This window comes from Canis aureus, chromosome X, assembly GCF_053574225.1.
Source record: "Canis aureus isolate CA01 chromosome X, VMU_Caureus_v.1.0, whole genome shotgun sequence".
NCBI lineage: Eukaryota > Metazoa > Chordata > Mammalia > Carnivora > Canidae > Canis > Canis aureus.
Window position 1 is genome coordinate 116,088,063 of NC_135649.1, and position 18,575 is coordinate 116,106,637.

At 38.8% G+C, this 18,575-nt stretch overlaps 1 protein-coding gene across 1 annotated transcript; it reads right to left on the reverse strand.

The window, feature by feature from the left end:
- Window positions 1–629: 629 nt before the first annotated feature.
- On the reverse strand, window positions 630–927 carry LOC144308699 (large ribosomal subunit protein eL39-like). Its single transcript, XM_077889575.1, has one exon. The coding sequence runs from the start codon at window positions 898–900 to the stop codon at window positions 745–747; it is 156 nt and encodes a 51-aa protein (XP_077745701.1). The 5' UTR covers window positions 901–927; the 3' UTR covers window positions 630–744.
- Between the last annotated feature and the right edge of the window lie 17,648 nt (window positions 928–18,575).

Below are 18,575 nucleotides of genomic sequence, written 5' to 3' on the forward strand. Positions count from 1 at the left end.
TGTGCTTGCCGTACAAATGCATCTTTGAGACACTTCCCCGAATCATATACCTCCAACCAGGTTGCTACCCTAAACATCTCGGGTTAGTCCTAGTCCTTTATCTATGAAGCAAAAGTCAAGACAAGATTAAATATATGAGCATTTTGTTAATAGAAATACCTATGCAAAGGGAAATAACAGATGGGGTGAGGTAAGATTAAGAGAACTAACAGACCCAGGTTTACTCGGTAGAAGCATCCTAGACCCCCTTAATGTCTAAGGAAGGTTCAACAAAGCTGTCTGGGAGTTCCTGAGCCAAGGTCAACCAACAAAAGAGTTTGCCTCCTGAAAGAGCATGCTTTAGTATTCCCATTCAGTCACTGCTGAGGAGGAGGCCATGGGAGGCAAGAGCCACAGTGGATCCCAGACAGCAGAGGCTAGGTCCCTGGGGCAACTGTTCCCCTGTGTAGGAGGCCTATGAGGTGAATTCTCAAGGACAACACACCACTACTACATAGAAATTCAAAGGTTTATATCTGCAATAAATCTTTTTTTTTTTTCAGCTGAAAGGTCTCACATTTATTATTGAACCAACCTACTGGTATAGAGGCATAGTAACAGAGAAAAGAATTTCCTTGATAAGATATGTCTATTGGCCAGGTAGGAAGGATGTTTGCATATTGATAGGATAGGAACATGTGATCTCCATGCAGCTTAAATATGTGTGCCAATTATGTTTGCTATTTCATGATGTGCTATGCTTCCTCATAGACCCAGCTTGGTTCTTCTCCAGTGCCTCCTCTTGGAGTTGTACCTGATTTTATTACCAGTTTTCATCTGAATCCACTGGGGAATGGGAAGATTCTGCTTTTGTTTATTGGCCAGGAATCGCTTGATTCTGAAAGTCTTGTGAGAAGACATGGCGAGAACAGTAAACTACACACAACCAGGATGGAGGTGAAAAGCAGAGACTATATCTGCAATAAATCTTGAGCTTGGCATCCAAATTTCCCCTGATCTCCACCTTCGTTTCTGGCACTTCCTTTTTTGACATTTTCACATTAGTCTAAGTAAACCTATGGTCCCCATATGAGCCCTGTAGGTGACCAAAATGCTTTCCCTCATAGTATTCCATCTCTCTATACTCTCCTCAGCTCAAATCCTCTTTTCAAGATCCTACCTACTCCACTGTAATCCTCTTTTCAAGATCCTACCTACTCCATTTCATTCTGAAATGCCAATCTAACATTAAGACCATCTTCAAAACTCTTGCCCACAACCCCATCTGCTCAACCCCTACCCTTGTAGAAAGCTTCCTTCTCACTTTAGATCATCCATAGAACTTTGTATACTCTTCTATTTAGAGTATTAAGCACTTTCTATTTGCTTTAGTTCTTATAAGTTTTATCTCCATAGCAAACCCCAGGAAGGAATGTAAACATTTCAAGTGTGTGTTCCTGTACTATTGTACAAACAGTACATTGGAAAAAACAAATGAACTAATGAAAGATAAATTCTGGCCTGATGCATATCTATTGACCCAGGACTAAAAATAAAGCTAAAAGAACTTCTTTATGTCTTATTTTCTTATTACCATGTTTGTGTTGTTTTTAAAAAAAAAAAAAAAGATAAACAGGAATTATCAGACCCAAAGTAATATTGATTCTAAAATTCATGGCAAAAACTCCCACTGACCTAGGAAAGAACATCATCACTGCTGCAGTCATAGAGAATTCACACAGTATAATTAGCAGACATAGGAAACTGACCCAATAAATGAATATTCTGTGAGAGATTTAAATATAAAATCCTATTAAATTAAACAAAGAGGCCATTAAACTGAGAAGGCTCTAATGCTGTGGAGATCTACAAAAGCAAACCAAAATCTAAGCCTCTAAATGCCTCAAAGTAACAAAATCAAAATGCTAAGGACAACCAATCACAAACAGCCAAGGAGGCTTAAAGTGATAACCAATCAGTAACTTCCCTGCTTTGCTTCCATGTTTTCTCTACTAAACTCTGCAGCTCCTGTGAGGGGAGTGCTCTTAACCACTTCCAGTTTGGAGCTGCCCAATTCGAACTGATTTTTGCTCAAATAAACTTTCTAAAATTTTAATATGGCTCAGTCTCTCTTTTGACAGTTCCAGAGCAATGAAAAACCAAACATAAGTACCTGTGAAGGCACCTGAGCTGCTGCTTTCTTGCTGCCTGTGGAGATGGTAGGCAACTCCTACTGGCTTCCTGGATCCTAGGTCCACAGCTTTTGTGTTAGGGGCTTTCAGACTTTATTTGAACATTTCTTTTTCCGGACTGAGTCCAGAACTGCTGGAAATGGACTGGGTCTGACTTAAAAACTAGACCAGTGCCAGCATGAGGCCTTGGGTGAATAAAATTTTAAGACTGAATAAGGGCATGCTTGGGTGGCTCAGCGGTTGAGCGTCTGCCTTTGGTTCAGGCCATGATCCCGGGGTCCTGGGATCAAGTCCCACAGGGTGTTCCCCGCAAGGAGCCTACTTCTCCCTCTGCCCGTGTCTCTGCCTCTCTCCCTCTCTCTCTCTCTCTCTCTCTCCCTCTTTCTCTCTCTGTGTGTCTCTCATGAATAAATAAATAAAATCTTAAAAAAAGAAAGACTAAGTAGGTTAACCTTACCAAAGATAATCTTCAATTACACTGGCTTCAGTGGGGAACTTTGAACCGTTTTAGATAATCTTATCAATTTACAAGGTGCCTAGAGAAAAAGGGGTCTCAGCCTGACACTGACCACAAAGGGTGGAGAGAAAATTGTTTTTCCTCCTCTATAGTTGCTGGTGGACAGGATAAGACCTGCTGGCACATTCCCGCTCACTCTGGAGCACACAGAAAGCATTCTGGGAAAACTGACAGAGGCCCGCAAAGGGTAACAATTCTTACCAAATCAGCTCTCCCAGACCTCTGTTGTGGGGCTTGGTTGACAGAAGAAGGTAAATTTCACGTTTTCCCTCCCTTTCCAAATTTGGATTGGCAGAAAAAAACATTCATCCTTTCTCTCTTAAGGACATCCTTTCTCTCCTAAGGATGGCTATAGCCTTCTTTTTTGTCTCATTTTGCATCCTGAGAACTTGGCTTGGCAACTGTCAGACTGGAGGCCCCCAAAAGATAGCTGAACAGATATGTGTGTTGTGCCTTATTCGTGGCTAGGTAAGCCTAGGCAGAAATGTGCATTGCATTCCATTTGCAGCTAGGGTCCTGCCAACTGTTAAAATTCCCCAGTAATTCCAACTCTCAGGGCAACTGTTCAAGTCTTCTTTCTATTGGTTATCTTTGGGAATGGCCCTGGATTTTGGGGGGATACTATCTTTTGCACCTCTTTGAGAATTCCTCTTGGCTCCATAAGATTGTTCAATTCTACCAAGAATATTTACTGTTGGTCTCAGCCGAAACCTGACAAGATACTCAAAAGGATTTTTTTTCCAAGTAATTCCATGTCCATAAATTGACAAAATTGGAAGCTGATACACAGAACCTGATAGAAACTTTTTTTTAAGAGAGAGGAAAAAAAAAAAAACACACACACATATGACCAGGGAAGGGGCAGAGGAAGAGGGAGAGAGAATCTTAAGCATTCTTAAGCAGTCTTAAGGTGTGGATCCCAATGCAGTGGCTCAATCTCACCACCCTGAGATCATGACCTGAGCCGAAACCAACAGTCAGATGCTTAACCAACAGAGCCACCCAGGTGCCCCGTAAAAACTTCCTTTAGGACTTCTCCCCTAAGCTAAAATGAAACTATGCACCCAGAGGGAAAGAAAAGCATTCTGAGCATTTACTAAAATGTTCTAAAGAAACACAGCTCCAAATCTAGAACATATGAATCGTTTGATTTGCCATCTTAGTTGAAGATCTTCTCCCTGATATGAAGAAGCACATGGAGGATGATGTAGTTGGATGGCTGGTCAGGGTCACAGTATCTTTCAGATTCCAACCTAATTCTTTGAAAAATTAAAAACAACTGTACTGGTCTTACAAATCAATCTTTAGAAGAACAGAAATGCAGCTCTAGAAACAATTCAAAGCCCATCTATCCATTTTACCAATCCCAAACTCTCCCCTATCCATCTCAAAAGGCTTGCAGATATTATAAAAGATTTGGATTCAGAATGCAAAAGCCCAGAGGGTGCCTGGCTGGCTCGGTCAGAGGAGCCTGCAACTTTTGATCCTGAGGTTGTGAATTCAAGCCCCATGGTGACTAGAGATCACTAAAAAATCAACAAACTTTAACAAATTCTCTTTATAAAAAAAAGACAGCAAAAGCCCTTCTTAAAGAACTTTACATCCTTTCTCTGTGTCTTTGAGATGCAAATTTCTACCTGGTTTTCTCTAGAAGCCCAGAGCCATCTTTAAATACAAATTTCAGGGAGATAATTCTTATGAGAGAGAGAGGGAGAGAAAAGAAGCTATTTGAAAATCAGGTAAATGAAAAATATTAAAAGTCTTTTTTGCAAATATTAGTAAAAGCTTTAACCACCAGAGCAGGCAATCTTAACTTATTCTGCCAGAAACTCTATCTATCTATCTATCTATCTATCTATCTATCTATCTATCTAGAGAGATATATCCAGTGAGTGTGGGTGGTAGGGGGTGGGGTGCAGAGGGAGAGAGAGAATCTTAAGCAGGCTCCATGCTCAACACAGATCTGATCCTACAACCCTGAGATCATGACCTGAGCCAAAATCAAGAGTCAGATGCTTAATTGACTGAGCCACCCAGGCAACCCCCTTGAAACACAATTTAGATACAACTATTCTTTTATAAAGCTGTGCATTATCATACCTGTCTCATAGCTAAAATTTTTAAAATATTTTTATAACATCCTTTTCTTCTTTTAATTACTTTTTAAAAAAATTTATCTGTATTTTTAATAAAGATTTTATTTTATTTTTTTAAAGAGTTTATTTACTTAGAGGGAGAGAGAGAAAGAATGAGAGCAAGGGGAGGAGAAGAGAAGAAGGAAGAGAGAGGGGAAAGAATCCCAAGCCGACTCTGTGCTGAGCATGGAGCCCAACATGGGGCTGGAGCCCAACATGGGACTCAATCCCCAATCCCATGACCCTGAGATCATGACCTGAGCCGAAACCAAGAGTCGGACACTTAACCAACTGAGCCACCTAGGTGCCCCAAATATATTTTTAAAGATTTTATTTATCTATTTGAGAGAGAAAGAGAGCATGAGAGAGAGATCACAAGCAGGGGAGATGGAGAAGCAGACTCCCCGCTGAGCAGGGAGCCCAATATAAGACTCAATCTCAGGATCCCGGGATCATGACCTGAGCTGAAGGCAGACATTTAACCAACTGAACCACCCAGGTACCTCTAAAAATGAAAGGTAGAAGATTTCTGTGTCTGTAAGTCTATGTATATATGTTTTATAGATATGTGATATTTTTCTACCTCCTGATGATAGCACCAAAATTATAAAGACCTCTATTTAATAGACTTAAAGACAAAAAAGTATTTATATAATTCAGTATACTCTCAGAAATAAAGGAACTAACCCAAATGGTTTTCAAGTTCAGATGATCTAGAATAATCTTTGGTAAATAAAAGCTAGTTTAAGGTATTAATTTAATTAAAATAGGCATGTCTTTAGAGTTACGAGCATTAAATATGCTTTTATTCTACCTAGGTTTACTAAAAGTGAAATAAACTAATGTTATCTCTGTTACAGAATATGTCAGCAAGAATGATGGTTAGCTGCTTAATGCCTTATAAAACTTTCATAAGCAATTTAAACATAATTGTTAAGAACAAGTAAATTAGGGATCCCTGGGTGGCGCAGCGGTTTGGCGCCTGCCTTTGGCCCAGGGCGCGATCCTGGAGACCCGGGATCGAATCCCACATCAGGCTCCCGGTGCGTGGAGCCTGCTTCTCCCTCTGCCTATGTCTCTGCCTCTCTCTCTCTCTCTCTCTGTGACTATCATAAATAAATAAAAATTAAAAAAAAAAAAAAAAAAGAACAAGTAAATTAAATATATGTAAGGAAGATAAAGGCTTATAAATGCACTTTCAACAATAATTATGCTTAATAGTATATCTACTTAAAAATAGTTTCCAAAATCTAGGGTATGGGATAATAGGCAAAATAGGTAAAGGGAATTAAAAGGTATAAACATCCAATTATAAAATAAGTCACAGGGATGAACAGTACAGGATGGGAAATATAGTCAATAATATTTTAATAACTTTTAGGGCAACAGATGGTAACTACACTTGTGAGCATTTCATAGTGCTTCAAATTGTTGAATCACTGTTGCATACCTGAAATTAATATTGTATGCCAACTATACTATAATTAAAAATGAAGAATATAATGTAAACAAATCTATACAATATATTAAGAGAACTTAAAAGATAAAATGAAAAACTCAAGCCATTACTATACTATGAATTATAGTACCAATTTTTGTTGTGTTTTATATATTTATTTTCATTTGCCAAAAATCATCTCTTTTATTATTGACGTGATAAAAAGAAATATTTTTAATATATGAAACAAATATAAATATATATCAATAATATATGCATTCTTGGCAATCATATATGTGTGTTTGTATATATGCATTTGTGTGTCCATATAATAGTACATATTTCTATTTACTTAATTTTTAAGTCATCGCTACACTCAACATGGGTCTCGAACTCAAAACCCTGAGATTAAGACTTGGATGCTCTACCCACTGAGCCAGACAGGTACCCCTAATAGTGCATATTTTGTAGGGTCAATATGAAGATTAAATATAAAGTGCTTGGAACATAAAAAACACTACATAGATTTTGTTAATATTATCATTATCAATGATACTAAATCTTTTTAGTAACTAGAAACCTGAACGTTATACTAAGTTAAATGATGGCTATTAATTGAATTTCTCAATCATTCCAAATATGATAAAATACTAAGACATTAAGTACCGAACATAGGTTTATCCACTTTTGGCTTTTGTTTACAGAGGAACTAGAGATATCTGGATCTATTAGTAAACATCTGTGCCACATGAAAATTTTACTATGAGGAAGAATATATTTCTAGAAATTGTGAATTTATAAATTTCCCAATCCACAGAAGCTAGCATAACCAACAGTCCACATTGCTTACTTCTTAGGTTTTACTAGGAATAAAGGATCCTAAGGGTTAAGAATTCTAATTAACATATGTAATTAAAACTACTTGGGAGGGGCAGCTGGCTGGCTCTGTCAGAGGAACATTGGACTCTTGTTCTTGGGGTCATGAGTTCAAGCCCCATGTGAGGTGTAGATTCCTTAAATAAATAAAACTTGGGGTGCCTGGGTGGTTCAGTTGGTTGAGCATCTGCCTTCAGCTCAGGTCATGATCCTGGGGTCCTGGGATTGAACCCTGCATCGGGTTCCCTGCCTGGTGGGAGACCTGCTTCTCCTTTGCCCTCTGCCTACTGTTCCCCATTTGTGCTTTCTCTATCTTTGTGTCAAATAAATAAATAAAATCTTTAAAAATAATCTTTAAAAAATTACTTAGAAATAATAAATGTGAAAGGAAACAATTGTATACTCCTGAGACCAATATTAGACTATATGTTAGCTAACTACAATGTAAATAAAAAATGGATACAAAAAAAAAAGGAAACTACTGTGTATCTGTAACCTGAACTAGATGTTGGATTCCCCTAGTTTCCTCAAACATCTGGCTGCAACTCTCCAGACTAACATTTCCAATTTTCTCCCACCCTTCTGATTTGGAATCACTAAGAACAAAGGCTGCCCTTGAACCTCCTCGGTAGAAACCAGACCCAGTCCTTCTCGCTGCCAAGACCACAGCCAAACTTCAGGGACTTGAACTTGGGTCCACTTCTCACAATTAAAAAGGGCTCCTCCAGACTCTTGGAACTAACTGCACACCAGCTGGAGATAGAAAGTTAGCGTTGACTAGGGAGGTTCCTCCTCAGAAGCAGATGGCCTCTTGAAGTGGCCAGCTCCCCCAAGATCATGGGCTAAGATCTTCATCTCCACTATGAACCTTTATTCCTCTTGCCTTTCTGCTACTTGCCTCTTCTGTTAATGCACAGAATGCTCCTTAACTCGGGCAACTATTGCTGAATCTACTGCTGAGTCCATAGCTACACAAGAAAGTATTTAGACTTTTCTTGCTAAGATGGTTTCAGATGATAGAACTGCTTTAGATGACTTACTGGCTGAACAAGAGGAGCCTCTGCCGTAGCAAATTCCTCCTACTCTACCTGGACCAACATGCCTGGTCTTGTAGCAAATATAATAAATTAAAAAACCAGACACTTGGCTAAAACAGGTTGATGTGCCCCTTCTTTGATTTATTTGACACCAACTGGTTTGGCTCATAGGGGCCCTGGTTGAGGAGTATACTTCAGTCTTGTGGTATTATCCTTATAAGTCATCACTTTAGTCCTCTGGTATGCTATTTTCTCTTAAAGTTCTTAAGTGCGTGTGCACAGCCCCCAGCAGCACATCAGATGGTCCCACTGGGCTTGGAGAAACAAAAACAAGATGAACAAGATGAATGACAAAATCATTCCTTCCATGGATCCAACATCATAACCTATGAGTTTCACAGTGAGACAAGAGCAACTGACCTCTGATGGTGAATGAGAGTGGCTCTAACATCAAGGCACCTGGCTGGCTCAGTCAGTGAAGTATGCTGCTCTTGACCTTGGGTTCAAGCCCCACGTCAGGCATAGAGTTTCTTTCAAAGAAATGTAAAAACAAAAACAAAACCAAGAGTAAGAGTGCCACTAATACCAAGATGTGTTCTATCTGTCATGTATGAGAGAATTACCAAAAGGGAGAATTGTTAAATTAATGAGACAAGGAGGTCATTAGACTGAGGTGGCTATAATACTGCTGCAGCCTATATAAGCAAGCCCAAATTTAAGCCTGTAAATGCCTCAGGGTTATGAAATCATAATGTCATGACAACCAATGCCAAACAGCCAACTAGGCTTTACGGTACAGCCATTCAATAATTTCTTTACTTTGCTTCCTCCTTTGCTCTATAGAAATCTCTCCCCAAGCTCCTGTTGGTGAAAGGCTCCTAACTACTTTTGGTTTGGTACTACCCAATTCCAATTGGTGTTTGCTCAAAGTCTTAAAAATATGCCTCAGTTTCTCTTTTAACAATCCTAATAAAACCTCTCAGCTATCTATGTCCTTTTTACCACTTTATCACTTATCTTAGATCTCAAGGTCAATCTTCTATTGGAGCTTTTGGCTCTTGTTCACTTTTGTACCAAATACATATACAATCAATACAAAAAATAAGATCATTAAATGCCTTAAAGTTGCTTTAGAGTCTCAAAGCAAAGATTTAACTGCTATTCTATTTTTTAAAGATTAAATCCTCTGAGAAAGTGTTTCAGTTGAATTCAAGAGTCTTACACTAAAAAGAAAATCTCCAAATTAATTCTACTCTTATGTAAATAGAGAACCTTGTAAACTTTTCAATAAAAGAACAATCAGTAGTAAATCAAGATTGATCAATCTTTATCTTCGAGGGTAACCTAGAATTTGAGCTTTACAGAAAGCCCTTAAAACTCAGCCCACCTTACCTGAAGCAATGAACAAATCATGTATTCCTAACTTAGTTTAGGGAAAATCCAACTTACTTAGAAAAGGTTTATCTCTTTCATGAGTTCATTTATAATCAGATTTCAAGAACCTCGTAAGATGCTTCCAAGGCAGAAACATTTTCTCCAAGACAATTCGTCTCTTCTAAATATCATTGTAGTATGATTGTCACAGAGCCCTTGGGGAGCTGACACCCAGAGGGAAAAGAACTCGTCACTAATAGCTAGTTAGGTACCAACTGTCTCTACATTGCCAACTCCCTTTCCTGGAAAAACCAAGTATATCTGAGCAAAAGGAACATTGATGATTATCAAGAGACATTCTCTGTCATCAATATGCTGTCTGCAAGGGATGAATCAGGATTGGAAATGCCACCTGAGTCATGGAATAGTTCAAGCAGAGTCCACATACACCCTGGAAGAAGCTGAACTTCAGGCCAACATCCCATAGAAAATCCTCAACCAAAAAGTTCTTCTTACATCTCAATCTCAAAAAGGTGATTAAACTGAGAAATAGTAAGCACGCATAATAAGTTTACATAAAATACACAGCCAAGAACTATCGCAATGCATTCTTAGAAAACAGTAAATTGGGAAACTATTATTTCCAAAATAGATGCCCATTGTCATAGATTTCAAGTGCTCTGGCAAATGCATCCTTAATTTTTTAAAAAATGTGTTCTTAATTTTATATTGTCCTGAGAAGAATCTTTGCCTTTAGTTGCTAATTTGACTGATTTAAGTCAACAATAATTCTTGGAAGTTTGCAACACAAGGCAAAAGGTAAGCAAAGTTAATAGAAGTGACAGTTCAAATCCTCAAATACAAAGACCAGAAAAAGCACACTCAACAATAGGAATATATCCCCCCAAAAGAAGAACGATACAGCCCGAGGGAAAACATCAGGAAAGAGCAGGGAGCTTCTGTGAAGTGGCGGCAGCAGCTAGCCTAAACTCGAGGGGAAACCAGTTAAAGTAACAAGGGACAGATGCAGGGTGGTAAATAACTCCAAAAGCAAGACTCAAAATACATGGAGAAAACAATTTTAGTAATTCTTCCCTGACCTTCAATCTCAACAGTATGTCTAAAGTGTGATAAGCTGAATAACAAAGCAATCTTAACTATTTAGCTTCTAAAACATAAAAAGGCAAGAACTCAAAGTCTTAGAAAGAGTCCTTCCTTACTATATGCGAAATGGAGGAATTCTGTTGTCCTCACATGGATTTTATTTTTTTTAATTCCCTAGAAAAATGTCAGCTCATCTCAAGATTCTACCTCAAAATGATCAATTCTAAGGTTGAAAGAACAAAAGTAAGTATATTTTGCAAAATTTTATCACCTGATAAACCTGATGAAAACCTGAAATTTCTTTTCTTTTTTAAGATTTTATTTATTTGAGAGGCAGTGTGAGAGAGAGCCTGGGTGGGGGGGAAGGGGCAGAGGAGAAGCAGACTCACCACTGAGCCCATAAAGGGCTTAATCCCGGACCCTGGGATCATGACCTGAGCTGAAGGCAGATGCTTAACAGACTGAGCCACCCAGGTGCCCCTTGAAATTTGTTTTTAACACTGCATGACAAAGCCTCAAAACATTGCTTAATGCTGTGCTTTCCCTCTTTGTGCTTTGAACTTTTCGTTATTATCAACTTCATACTGCGGAGAATAAAAATTGATATCCTGGATAATTATGTCCTTGTCTGCAAGTATAGTTCTTCCCACGTGCAGTAAATGAATAATTTTTTAATTAAATAAATGTCAAATAGCTCAGTTCAAGCATGGGAATGGCCTTACTAAACCTCTATTATGTACACAAATGTTGAAGAACATGGTGAGGAAAAAATGTCTTCACACCTTCACTTGTTTATTAAAACCAGGGATAGGAAAAAATAAATTATTTTGACAGCTACATTTTTAAGGATTTCTGCAAGTATAATATTTGCTTTCTTAATAATTTGCATCATAAATATGCATCTCCTTGTTAAATTTGCCTTAGGAGAATAGGAAGAAGCTTCATTTACACAACGGTGTCATAAAGTGATTCAAAGTACATTTCACAGGATACTTTATAGTCATAATCAACCTCTATGAGAGTATTCATAGTAAGGATTCTTTTAAAGTACGTATGAAACATTCTACAGGATAGACTCTAGACTGGACCACAAAACAAGTCACAATAAATTTGAAATATCTGAAGTTATGCAAAGTGTGTTGTCATCATAGACTCTGAGAAAGTGGAGTGTGGTCCATTTTACTGATGAACCCCTGTGCTTCCTTCCTGCGCATACATAAGTAATTCCCAATAGAAGGTATGACTGTGAAGACCAGATGGTGCAAAATGGCCAACTGGGGATATCCCAATCTCTTCAACCATTCCTTTTTTCAGGCCAGTGGGCTGGTTTTTTATTTTCAGCTAATAAGCAATGAAGAAGGAAGTCTTGCCACTGAACCAAAACAACTCTTTTCTTTTAAATTTTATTTATTTATTCATGAGAAACAGAGAGAAAGAGATAGAGACATAGGCAGAGGGAGAAGCAGGCTCCACGCAGGGAGCCCAACATGGGACACGATCCCTGGTATCCAGGATCCGGCCCTGGGCTGAAAGTGACGCTAAACCGCTGAGCCACCCGAGATGCCCCCCCTCCATTTTTTGTTAACAAAATCTATAAGAAGAGTTGAAAGCTTATTTAATTTTTTAGTACTTTGTATCCAGAATACCTAAAGAATTCTTGTAACTCAATAAAAACACAAGCCAATTTTAAAAATGAGTAAAAGCCATAAATAGTCATTTCACCAAGAAAGACACACAAATAAATAATAAGCACATGCAAGGATGTACATCATTAGTCATTTGAAGAAACTAGAACACTTATATACTGCTGATAAGGATGCAAAATCATACAGCCACTTTGTAAAGCAGTTTGGCAGTTTCTTTAAAAATTAAATTTATCCTACAAACCAACAAGTCTACTCCCAGGAATCTACCCAAGAGAAATGAAAGCATATGTCCACACAACACTTGTATGTGAATGTTCATAGCAGCATTCTTCGTAATAGTCAAAAAGTAAAAATAACCTAAATGTCCATCAACTGGTGGCTCTATAAACACAGTGTGATATATCCATACAATGCAATATTGCTCAGCAATAAAAACAAACTACTGATACATGCTACAACATGGATGAAGCTCAAAAATTATGCTAAATAAAAGAAGTAAGATGCAAAAGATTATACGATTCCATGTATATGAAATTTCAGAAAAGCAACTCTATTCTAGAGATAGAAAGCAGATCAGTGTTTGCCTGGGCTTGGTAAGGATGGGGGTGGGGGCATAGGTCTGGGAATTATCTATAGATGGGCTCAAGGAAAATTTTGGGGGTAATGGGAAAATCCTAAAACAAGATTGTGATAATGGTTACACAATTCCATAAATCTACTAAAAATTAAAAAAGAAAACCACTGGCTTGATTTAACCCCAAATCTTTATTTTACAAATAAGAAAATTGCCTTTTCAGCCGATAAAAATGTCAGAATATCCTTCTAGTGCCTTTGGTTTGTGTCTCATAGTTGAACTCTGATATTGCTTTCTAATTTTTCATTTTAAGGGTCCTATTTCCCATAAGATGAAGTAAACATAGGGCAGGAATTTATGTTAAATTCTTGATGAGTTAATTTGAAATGAACTTACTTGGTTTAAATTAGTAGGAATAAGCATAGCAAGACTGAGCCATTCTCCTGAATCAGATCAAACATAATGGCTTTTCTACTCCTTAATTACTCAGCTTGTACTGTTAAAAATTCCCCAAACATACACAGGAATAAGCATATCTAGGGACAAACAAAAAGTAGCCTCTAGGATAAAAACAAGAAACAAAAAACAAACCAGAAACTGTTGTACCATTGTGGATTAATAGTCATTTCTGTTTTTCATCATTAGCAGCATGGAGAGTTCTACATGTAAAATGAAGGGACATGCCAGATGAGCTCTAAGATTCCTTCCAGTTCTAACATAAATCATGACCCCCTGTTATTCCTATTATTTATCATTTCTACCCATTATCACCTATTTCTGTAGTAGCTGAGCATAAATCTATTTTTGTCACACTATTCTTTTACCAAGAATAAGTAAGATTTTTTTTTTTCAAATCCAGAATAGAAGAAACAAAACCTCAGCTTTTTAAAAACTGAATCCAGGAACATTTCAAAATGGCTTTCTTAAAATCCAACATTGACATAAAGATTTGAGATTCCTAACGTAAAGCATTAACCAGTAGGATTTTTTTTTTTAATGAAGAAGAAATGTATTGAAATACAACTCTTTTTTTTCTCAGTTTAAAAATAAACTCAAAAAGAGGTGCCTGGGTGGCTCAGTCAGTTAAGCGTCTGCCTTTGGCTCAGGTCATGATCTCAGGGTCCTGGGATTGAGCCCCACATTGGGCTCCCTGCTCAGTGGGGAGTCTGCCTCTCCCTCTCTCTCTGCCCCTCCCTACCCCTGCTTGTGCTCTCTCTCAAATAAATAAACAAAATCTTTTTAAAAAATGAACTTGGGCAGCCAAGGTGGCTCAGCGATTTAGCGCCGCCTTCGGCCCAGGGTGTGATCCTGGAGACCCTGGATCGAGTTCCAGGAGTCCCATGTCAGGCTCCCTGCATGGAGCCTGCTTCTCCCTCTGCCTGTGTCTCTGCCTCTCTCTCTGGGTCTCTCATGAATGAATAATAAAATCTTAAAAAAATAAAAAACTGGATGTGGATTTTGACTTTTCACTTTGCTTTTTGAACTGTCAGGCATTTTTGTCATGAACATATACTTCTTTTACATTTGAAAACCTAATAAAAATTATTTCAGAACAACACAGAACCTTTTCATTTCCTCATATGTATGACCCTTGAAAAAAAGGAGGGTCATAGCAATAATGGACTTTAAAAAGCCTAATTTCAAATTCCATAGCACTCCAGGTTTATATTTTAGTCTTAAGCTTTCACCAGAGTGTAATAGTTAGGTTTTTCTGTCTCTTCCCTGAATAGTGAGCAACTTTATCATTGGTTCTCAGTCCCACTGATCACTTTCTCTCTTATGCCTAACACATTGTTATTTGTTGCTCAATAAATGTTCATTAAGCAAAACTAAACCACTGAAGTTTTGCCTCTCCGACTCCCATCTTTGTGATCTTTATTTAGTGAGTCAACTTTGTACATTCAAAATAGGAATGACAGAACTACCTCACAGGGATGTTAATTAAATGACCCAATATATAGAAAGCACTTAGCACAGTGCCTGGTATGTGGTAGTCTCCACTCCCCTCACCTATTCTTTTAAGAGAAGTTTCTTCTCAGTTGGAAACAATAATAACTTCACAAGATAAAAAAAAATCGACAGTCCTTTTTCTGACTTTTAAATGCCGCTTTAAAGCTGCAAAGATGGGCCAGGCAAAACATTAGCCTTGGTATGTGTTTCAGGAATCCTGAGACCACCCATACATTCAGTGATCTGCTAGGAGGACTCACAGGATTCAAAAGCAGTTGTACTCAGGGTTATAGTGTGTTACAGCAATCGCCAAGGGGGAAGGACCCAGCAGGATTGGTCTAGAGGAATCCATGGCTACATTTCCTGCTCTCTCCCTAGCAGCAGGAAGTAATGTATTCCTCCAGCAAGGATATGCAGCAACACACATGCAGTGTTTTGCCTGGCAAAGACTTCACGAATACTCGGGGTTCAGGGCTTTTCTTGGGAGCTGGTCATGCCGGCCTAATGATCTGTCCCAATGGCCAAACTGCCAGATTCCCAGAAGGAAGCAGGTGTTTAGTGCCCCAGATGGGCAAAACAACCCATCACTTAGAGAATGTTTCAAAGGCAAAGTTCCCAGGTGCCAGCCAAAGACCAACCTTGCAAGATGGCCTTTAAAGACAGCAGCCTCAGGCTTCCTGTGCACATGGCAAGTGAGAAACTGGGGAAGGAGGGCACACATTGCAGGAAAGAAGAGTAGTTCGAACTGGGGAAAGCAGAGAAAGGGCAAAACAGTGGAAAGGAAAGAAGGAAAATGAGGGAAAGGGAAGACAAGGAAAGAAGCCGGGAAAAGGAAGAGGGAGGGCAGGAAGAAGAGGAAATAATCTCTGCCTGACCCAACCTGGCTTCCAACTCCAGCCACCTGAGTCCCTAGCTCTGGGCTCAGTGCTGCTCCTCCCACCACCCCTCCTCATACTCCACTTCAGAAGATGCCACAATGCCACCTTGTTCGTGCCTACTTTCATCCCCTCTGGTTCTATAAATATATATATGTATATATCTGGTTCCCTTTGTCCTGCTGGCTAGGTGTCATCTGGCTGCTTTGATAACAAGAAAGATAAGAGGGAAGGAAAACCCAATAGTGATAGATTCAATAGGAAAAGGCATTTCAGCTAAGCGGAACAAGAGAAAAGTAACAGACTCCCAAAGCCCCTCTGAACTTTGAAAGAAATACATAGTCTTGGGGCACCTGGGTGGCTCAGTCAGTGAAGCATCTCCTTTCAGCTCATGTCATGATCCCGGGGTCCCGGGATAGAGCCCCACATTTGACTTCCTGCTCAGTGTGGAGCCAGCTCCTCCCTCTCCTTCTGCCACTCCCCCTGCTTGTGTGCTCTCTGTCAAATAAATAAATGAAAATCTTAAGAGAAAAAAAAGGGGAAAATACATAGCCTTCTTAGCTTTATTAGACAGGAAATACTGGGAAAATATCACAGCAGAATGAACTCTTTTGTTTTTTTTTTTTTTTTTTTTTTTTTTTTTTTTTTTTTTTATTTTTATTTATTTATGATAGTCACAGAGAGAGAGAGAGAGGCGCAGAGACACAGGCAGAGGGAGAAGCAGGCTCCATGCACCAGAAGCCCGACGTGGGATTCGATCCCGGGTCTCCAGGATCGCGCCCTGGGCCAAAGGCAGGCGCCAAACCGCTGCGCCACCCCGGGATCCCTGAACTCTTTTGAACATACAGTTGACCCTTGAACAATGTGGGCATCAAGGGGCACCGACTCCCCATGCAGTCGAAACTCTAACGATAAGTTTTTTTTTTTAATAAAAAAAAAGATGTTATTTATTTACTTGAGAGAGAGAGTGCACTAGAGAGAGCACGAATGATGGGGAGGTGCAGAGGGAGAGGGAGAAGCAGGCTCCCTGATGAGCAGGGAGCCCGATGAGGGGCTCAATCCCAGGACACTGGAATCATGACCTGAGCTGAAGGCAGACTCAACCAACTGAGCCACCCAGGCGCCCCTGTAATAACTTTTGACTCCTCCTCAAAACTTCACTACTAACAGCCTATTGTTGACTCAAAGCATTACCGATAAGATAAACTGTCAATTATTACATAGTTTATATATTATATGCATTATACACTGTGTTCTTACAATAAAATGAGCTAAAGAAAATGTTATTAAGAAAATTGGGATGCCTGGGTGGCTCAGTGGTTGAACGTCTGCCTTCAACTCAGGGCATGAGTTTGGAGTCCCGGGATCGAGTCCCACATCGGGCTCCCTGCATGGAGCCTGCTTCTCTCTCTGCCTGTGTCTCTGCCTCTCTCTGTGCGTGTCTCTCATGAATAAATAAAATCTTTAAAAAAAGAGAAAATGTTATTAAGAAAAACATAAGGAAAATACATTTACAGTACTGTACTGTGAAATATCCATATACAAGTGGACTCATGCAGCTCAAACTAGTGTTGTTGAAGGGTCAACTACGCTTTTAAATTACAGTGGCTCCTTGACTTTTGAGAGGTCATTGGTTACTTCTCCCATTTAAATATCTAGAGCAAGAAGGCTTTTTAGAAGTTAAAAGATACTGGGGTTTTATTCTTCCAACCCTCCCGTTTTTTGGACTTTCTGCGTTCATAAAAAGGAAAAGAAGATAAGCAAGCTATTTCTTGCCCTAGTGCTTTTGTAATTGAAAAATATAACAGATACTTTTCTCCTTTTCTCACATTTTGTATTTTAAAAATTGCTGTCAGACTAAGGCTTTGCCAAGTTTCAACCCCAAGTGAAATCTTATCAAGAAAACTGAAAGATATATAAAAAGCAGATGGATTATAGGTATAATCATACAGCCTACACAAGTTATGATTTTTAAACAAGTTCATCTCTCTTGTTAAATGTATAATATTAATTAAATTTATGTACTGAAATATATATCCTTTTATTCCATTTTCATATCATCAGAAAGGTTTCACTTTTGTAAAAAAATATATATGTATTTATCTGGATAAAGACATATTTTAGGTAAGAGAAGAAATCAGAAAGAACATGATACCTTGCCATCTTCAGTTACCCGGAAATCTACCATATGGACAAAAGAAAACATATTTTGATAACTCCAGAGGATGGAGGTTGAACATATAGAAGACAATTTTTATTAGGCACATTAAATTCACTTAAGGAAAAATTTGATATCTGATACCACTTAGTCCCTTCTAGAAACAGAATGGCTACTTCATTTGTAATTGTCAAGTGAGGGGCATTTTCACTGAGAGAGCTCAAGACCAGAATGCTGGTACCAATGAGACTCTGAGAAGTCAGTGGAGAGCCAATGGAAGACAGAACACAGAGCTTCCCACAGAGGCCAAAGACAAAGATAGGCTACAAAGAATGAATTGGAAGACTGGGAACCTTACTAACATGGGGCAGATTCCAAAAGCCTTGTGAGATGGGCCAGGCAGCCAAACAGAACTAAACAGGTCTGAAGCTGAAGTTTAGCACATAAAAGAGAATTCCAACTGGACAGAGAGAAAGGGATTGAGCCCCAAGAGAAAACTCGAGGGTCAGCAAAGAGATAAGCTAGACCATGTGGAGGTAACAAATTAACCCTGAAATCTCAGTGGTTTAACAACAAAGTTTATTTCTTGCTCAAAAGGCATGTTTCAAAGCAGGTAGGTAGGGAGCTCTGTTTCACCCAGTTATTCTGAGGTCCAAGCTCACTGAGGTCTGATGCTTTATAGTTGCTTCATCTGTATCACAGAGGCTCCAGGTTCTTTTA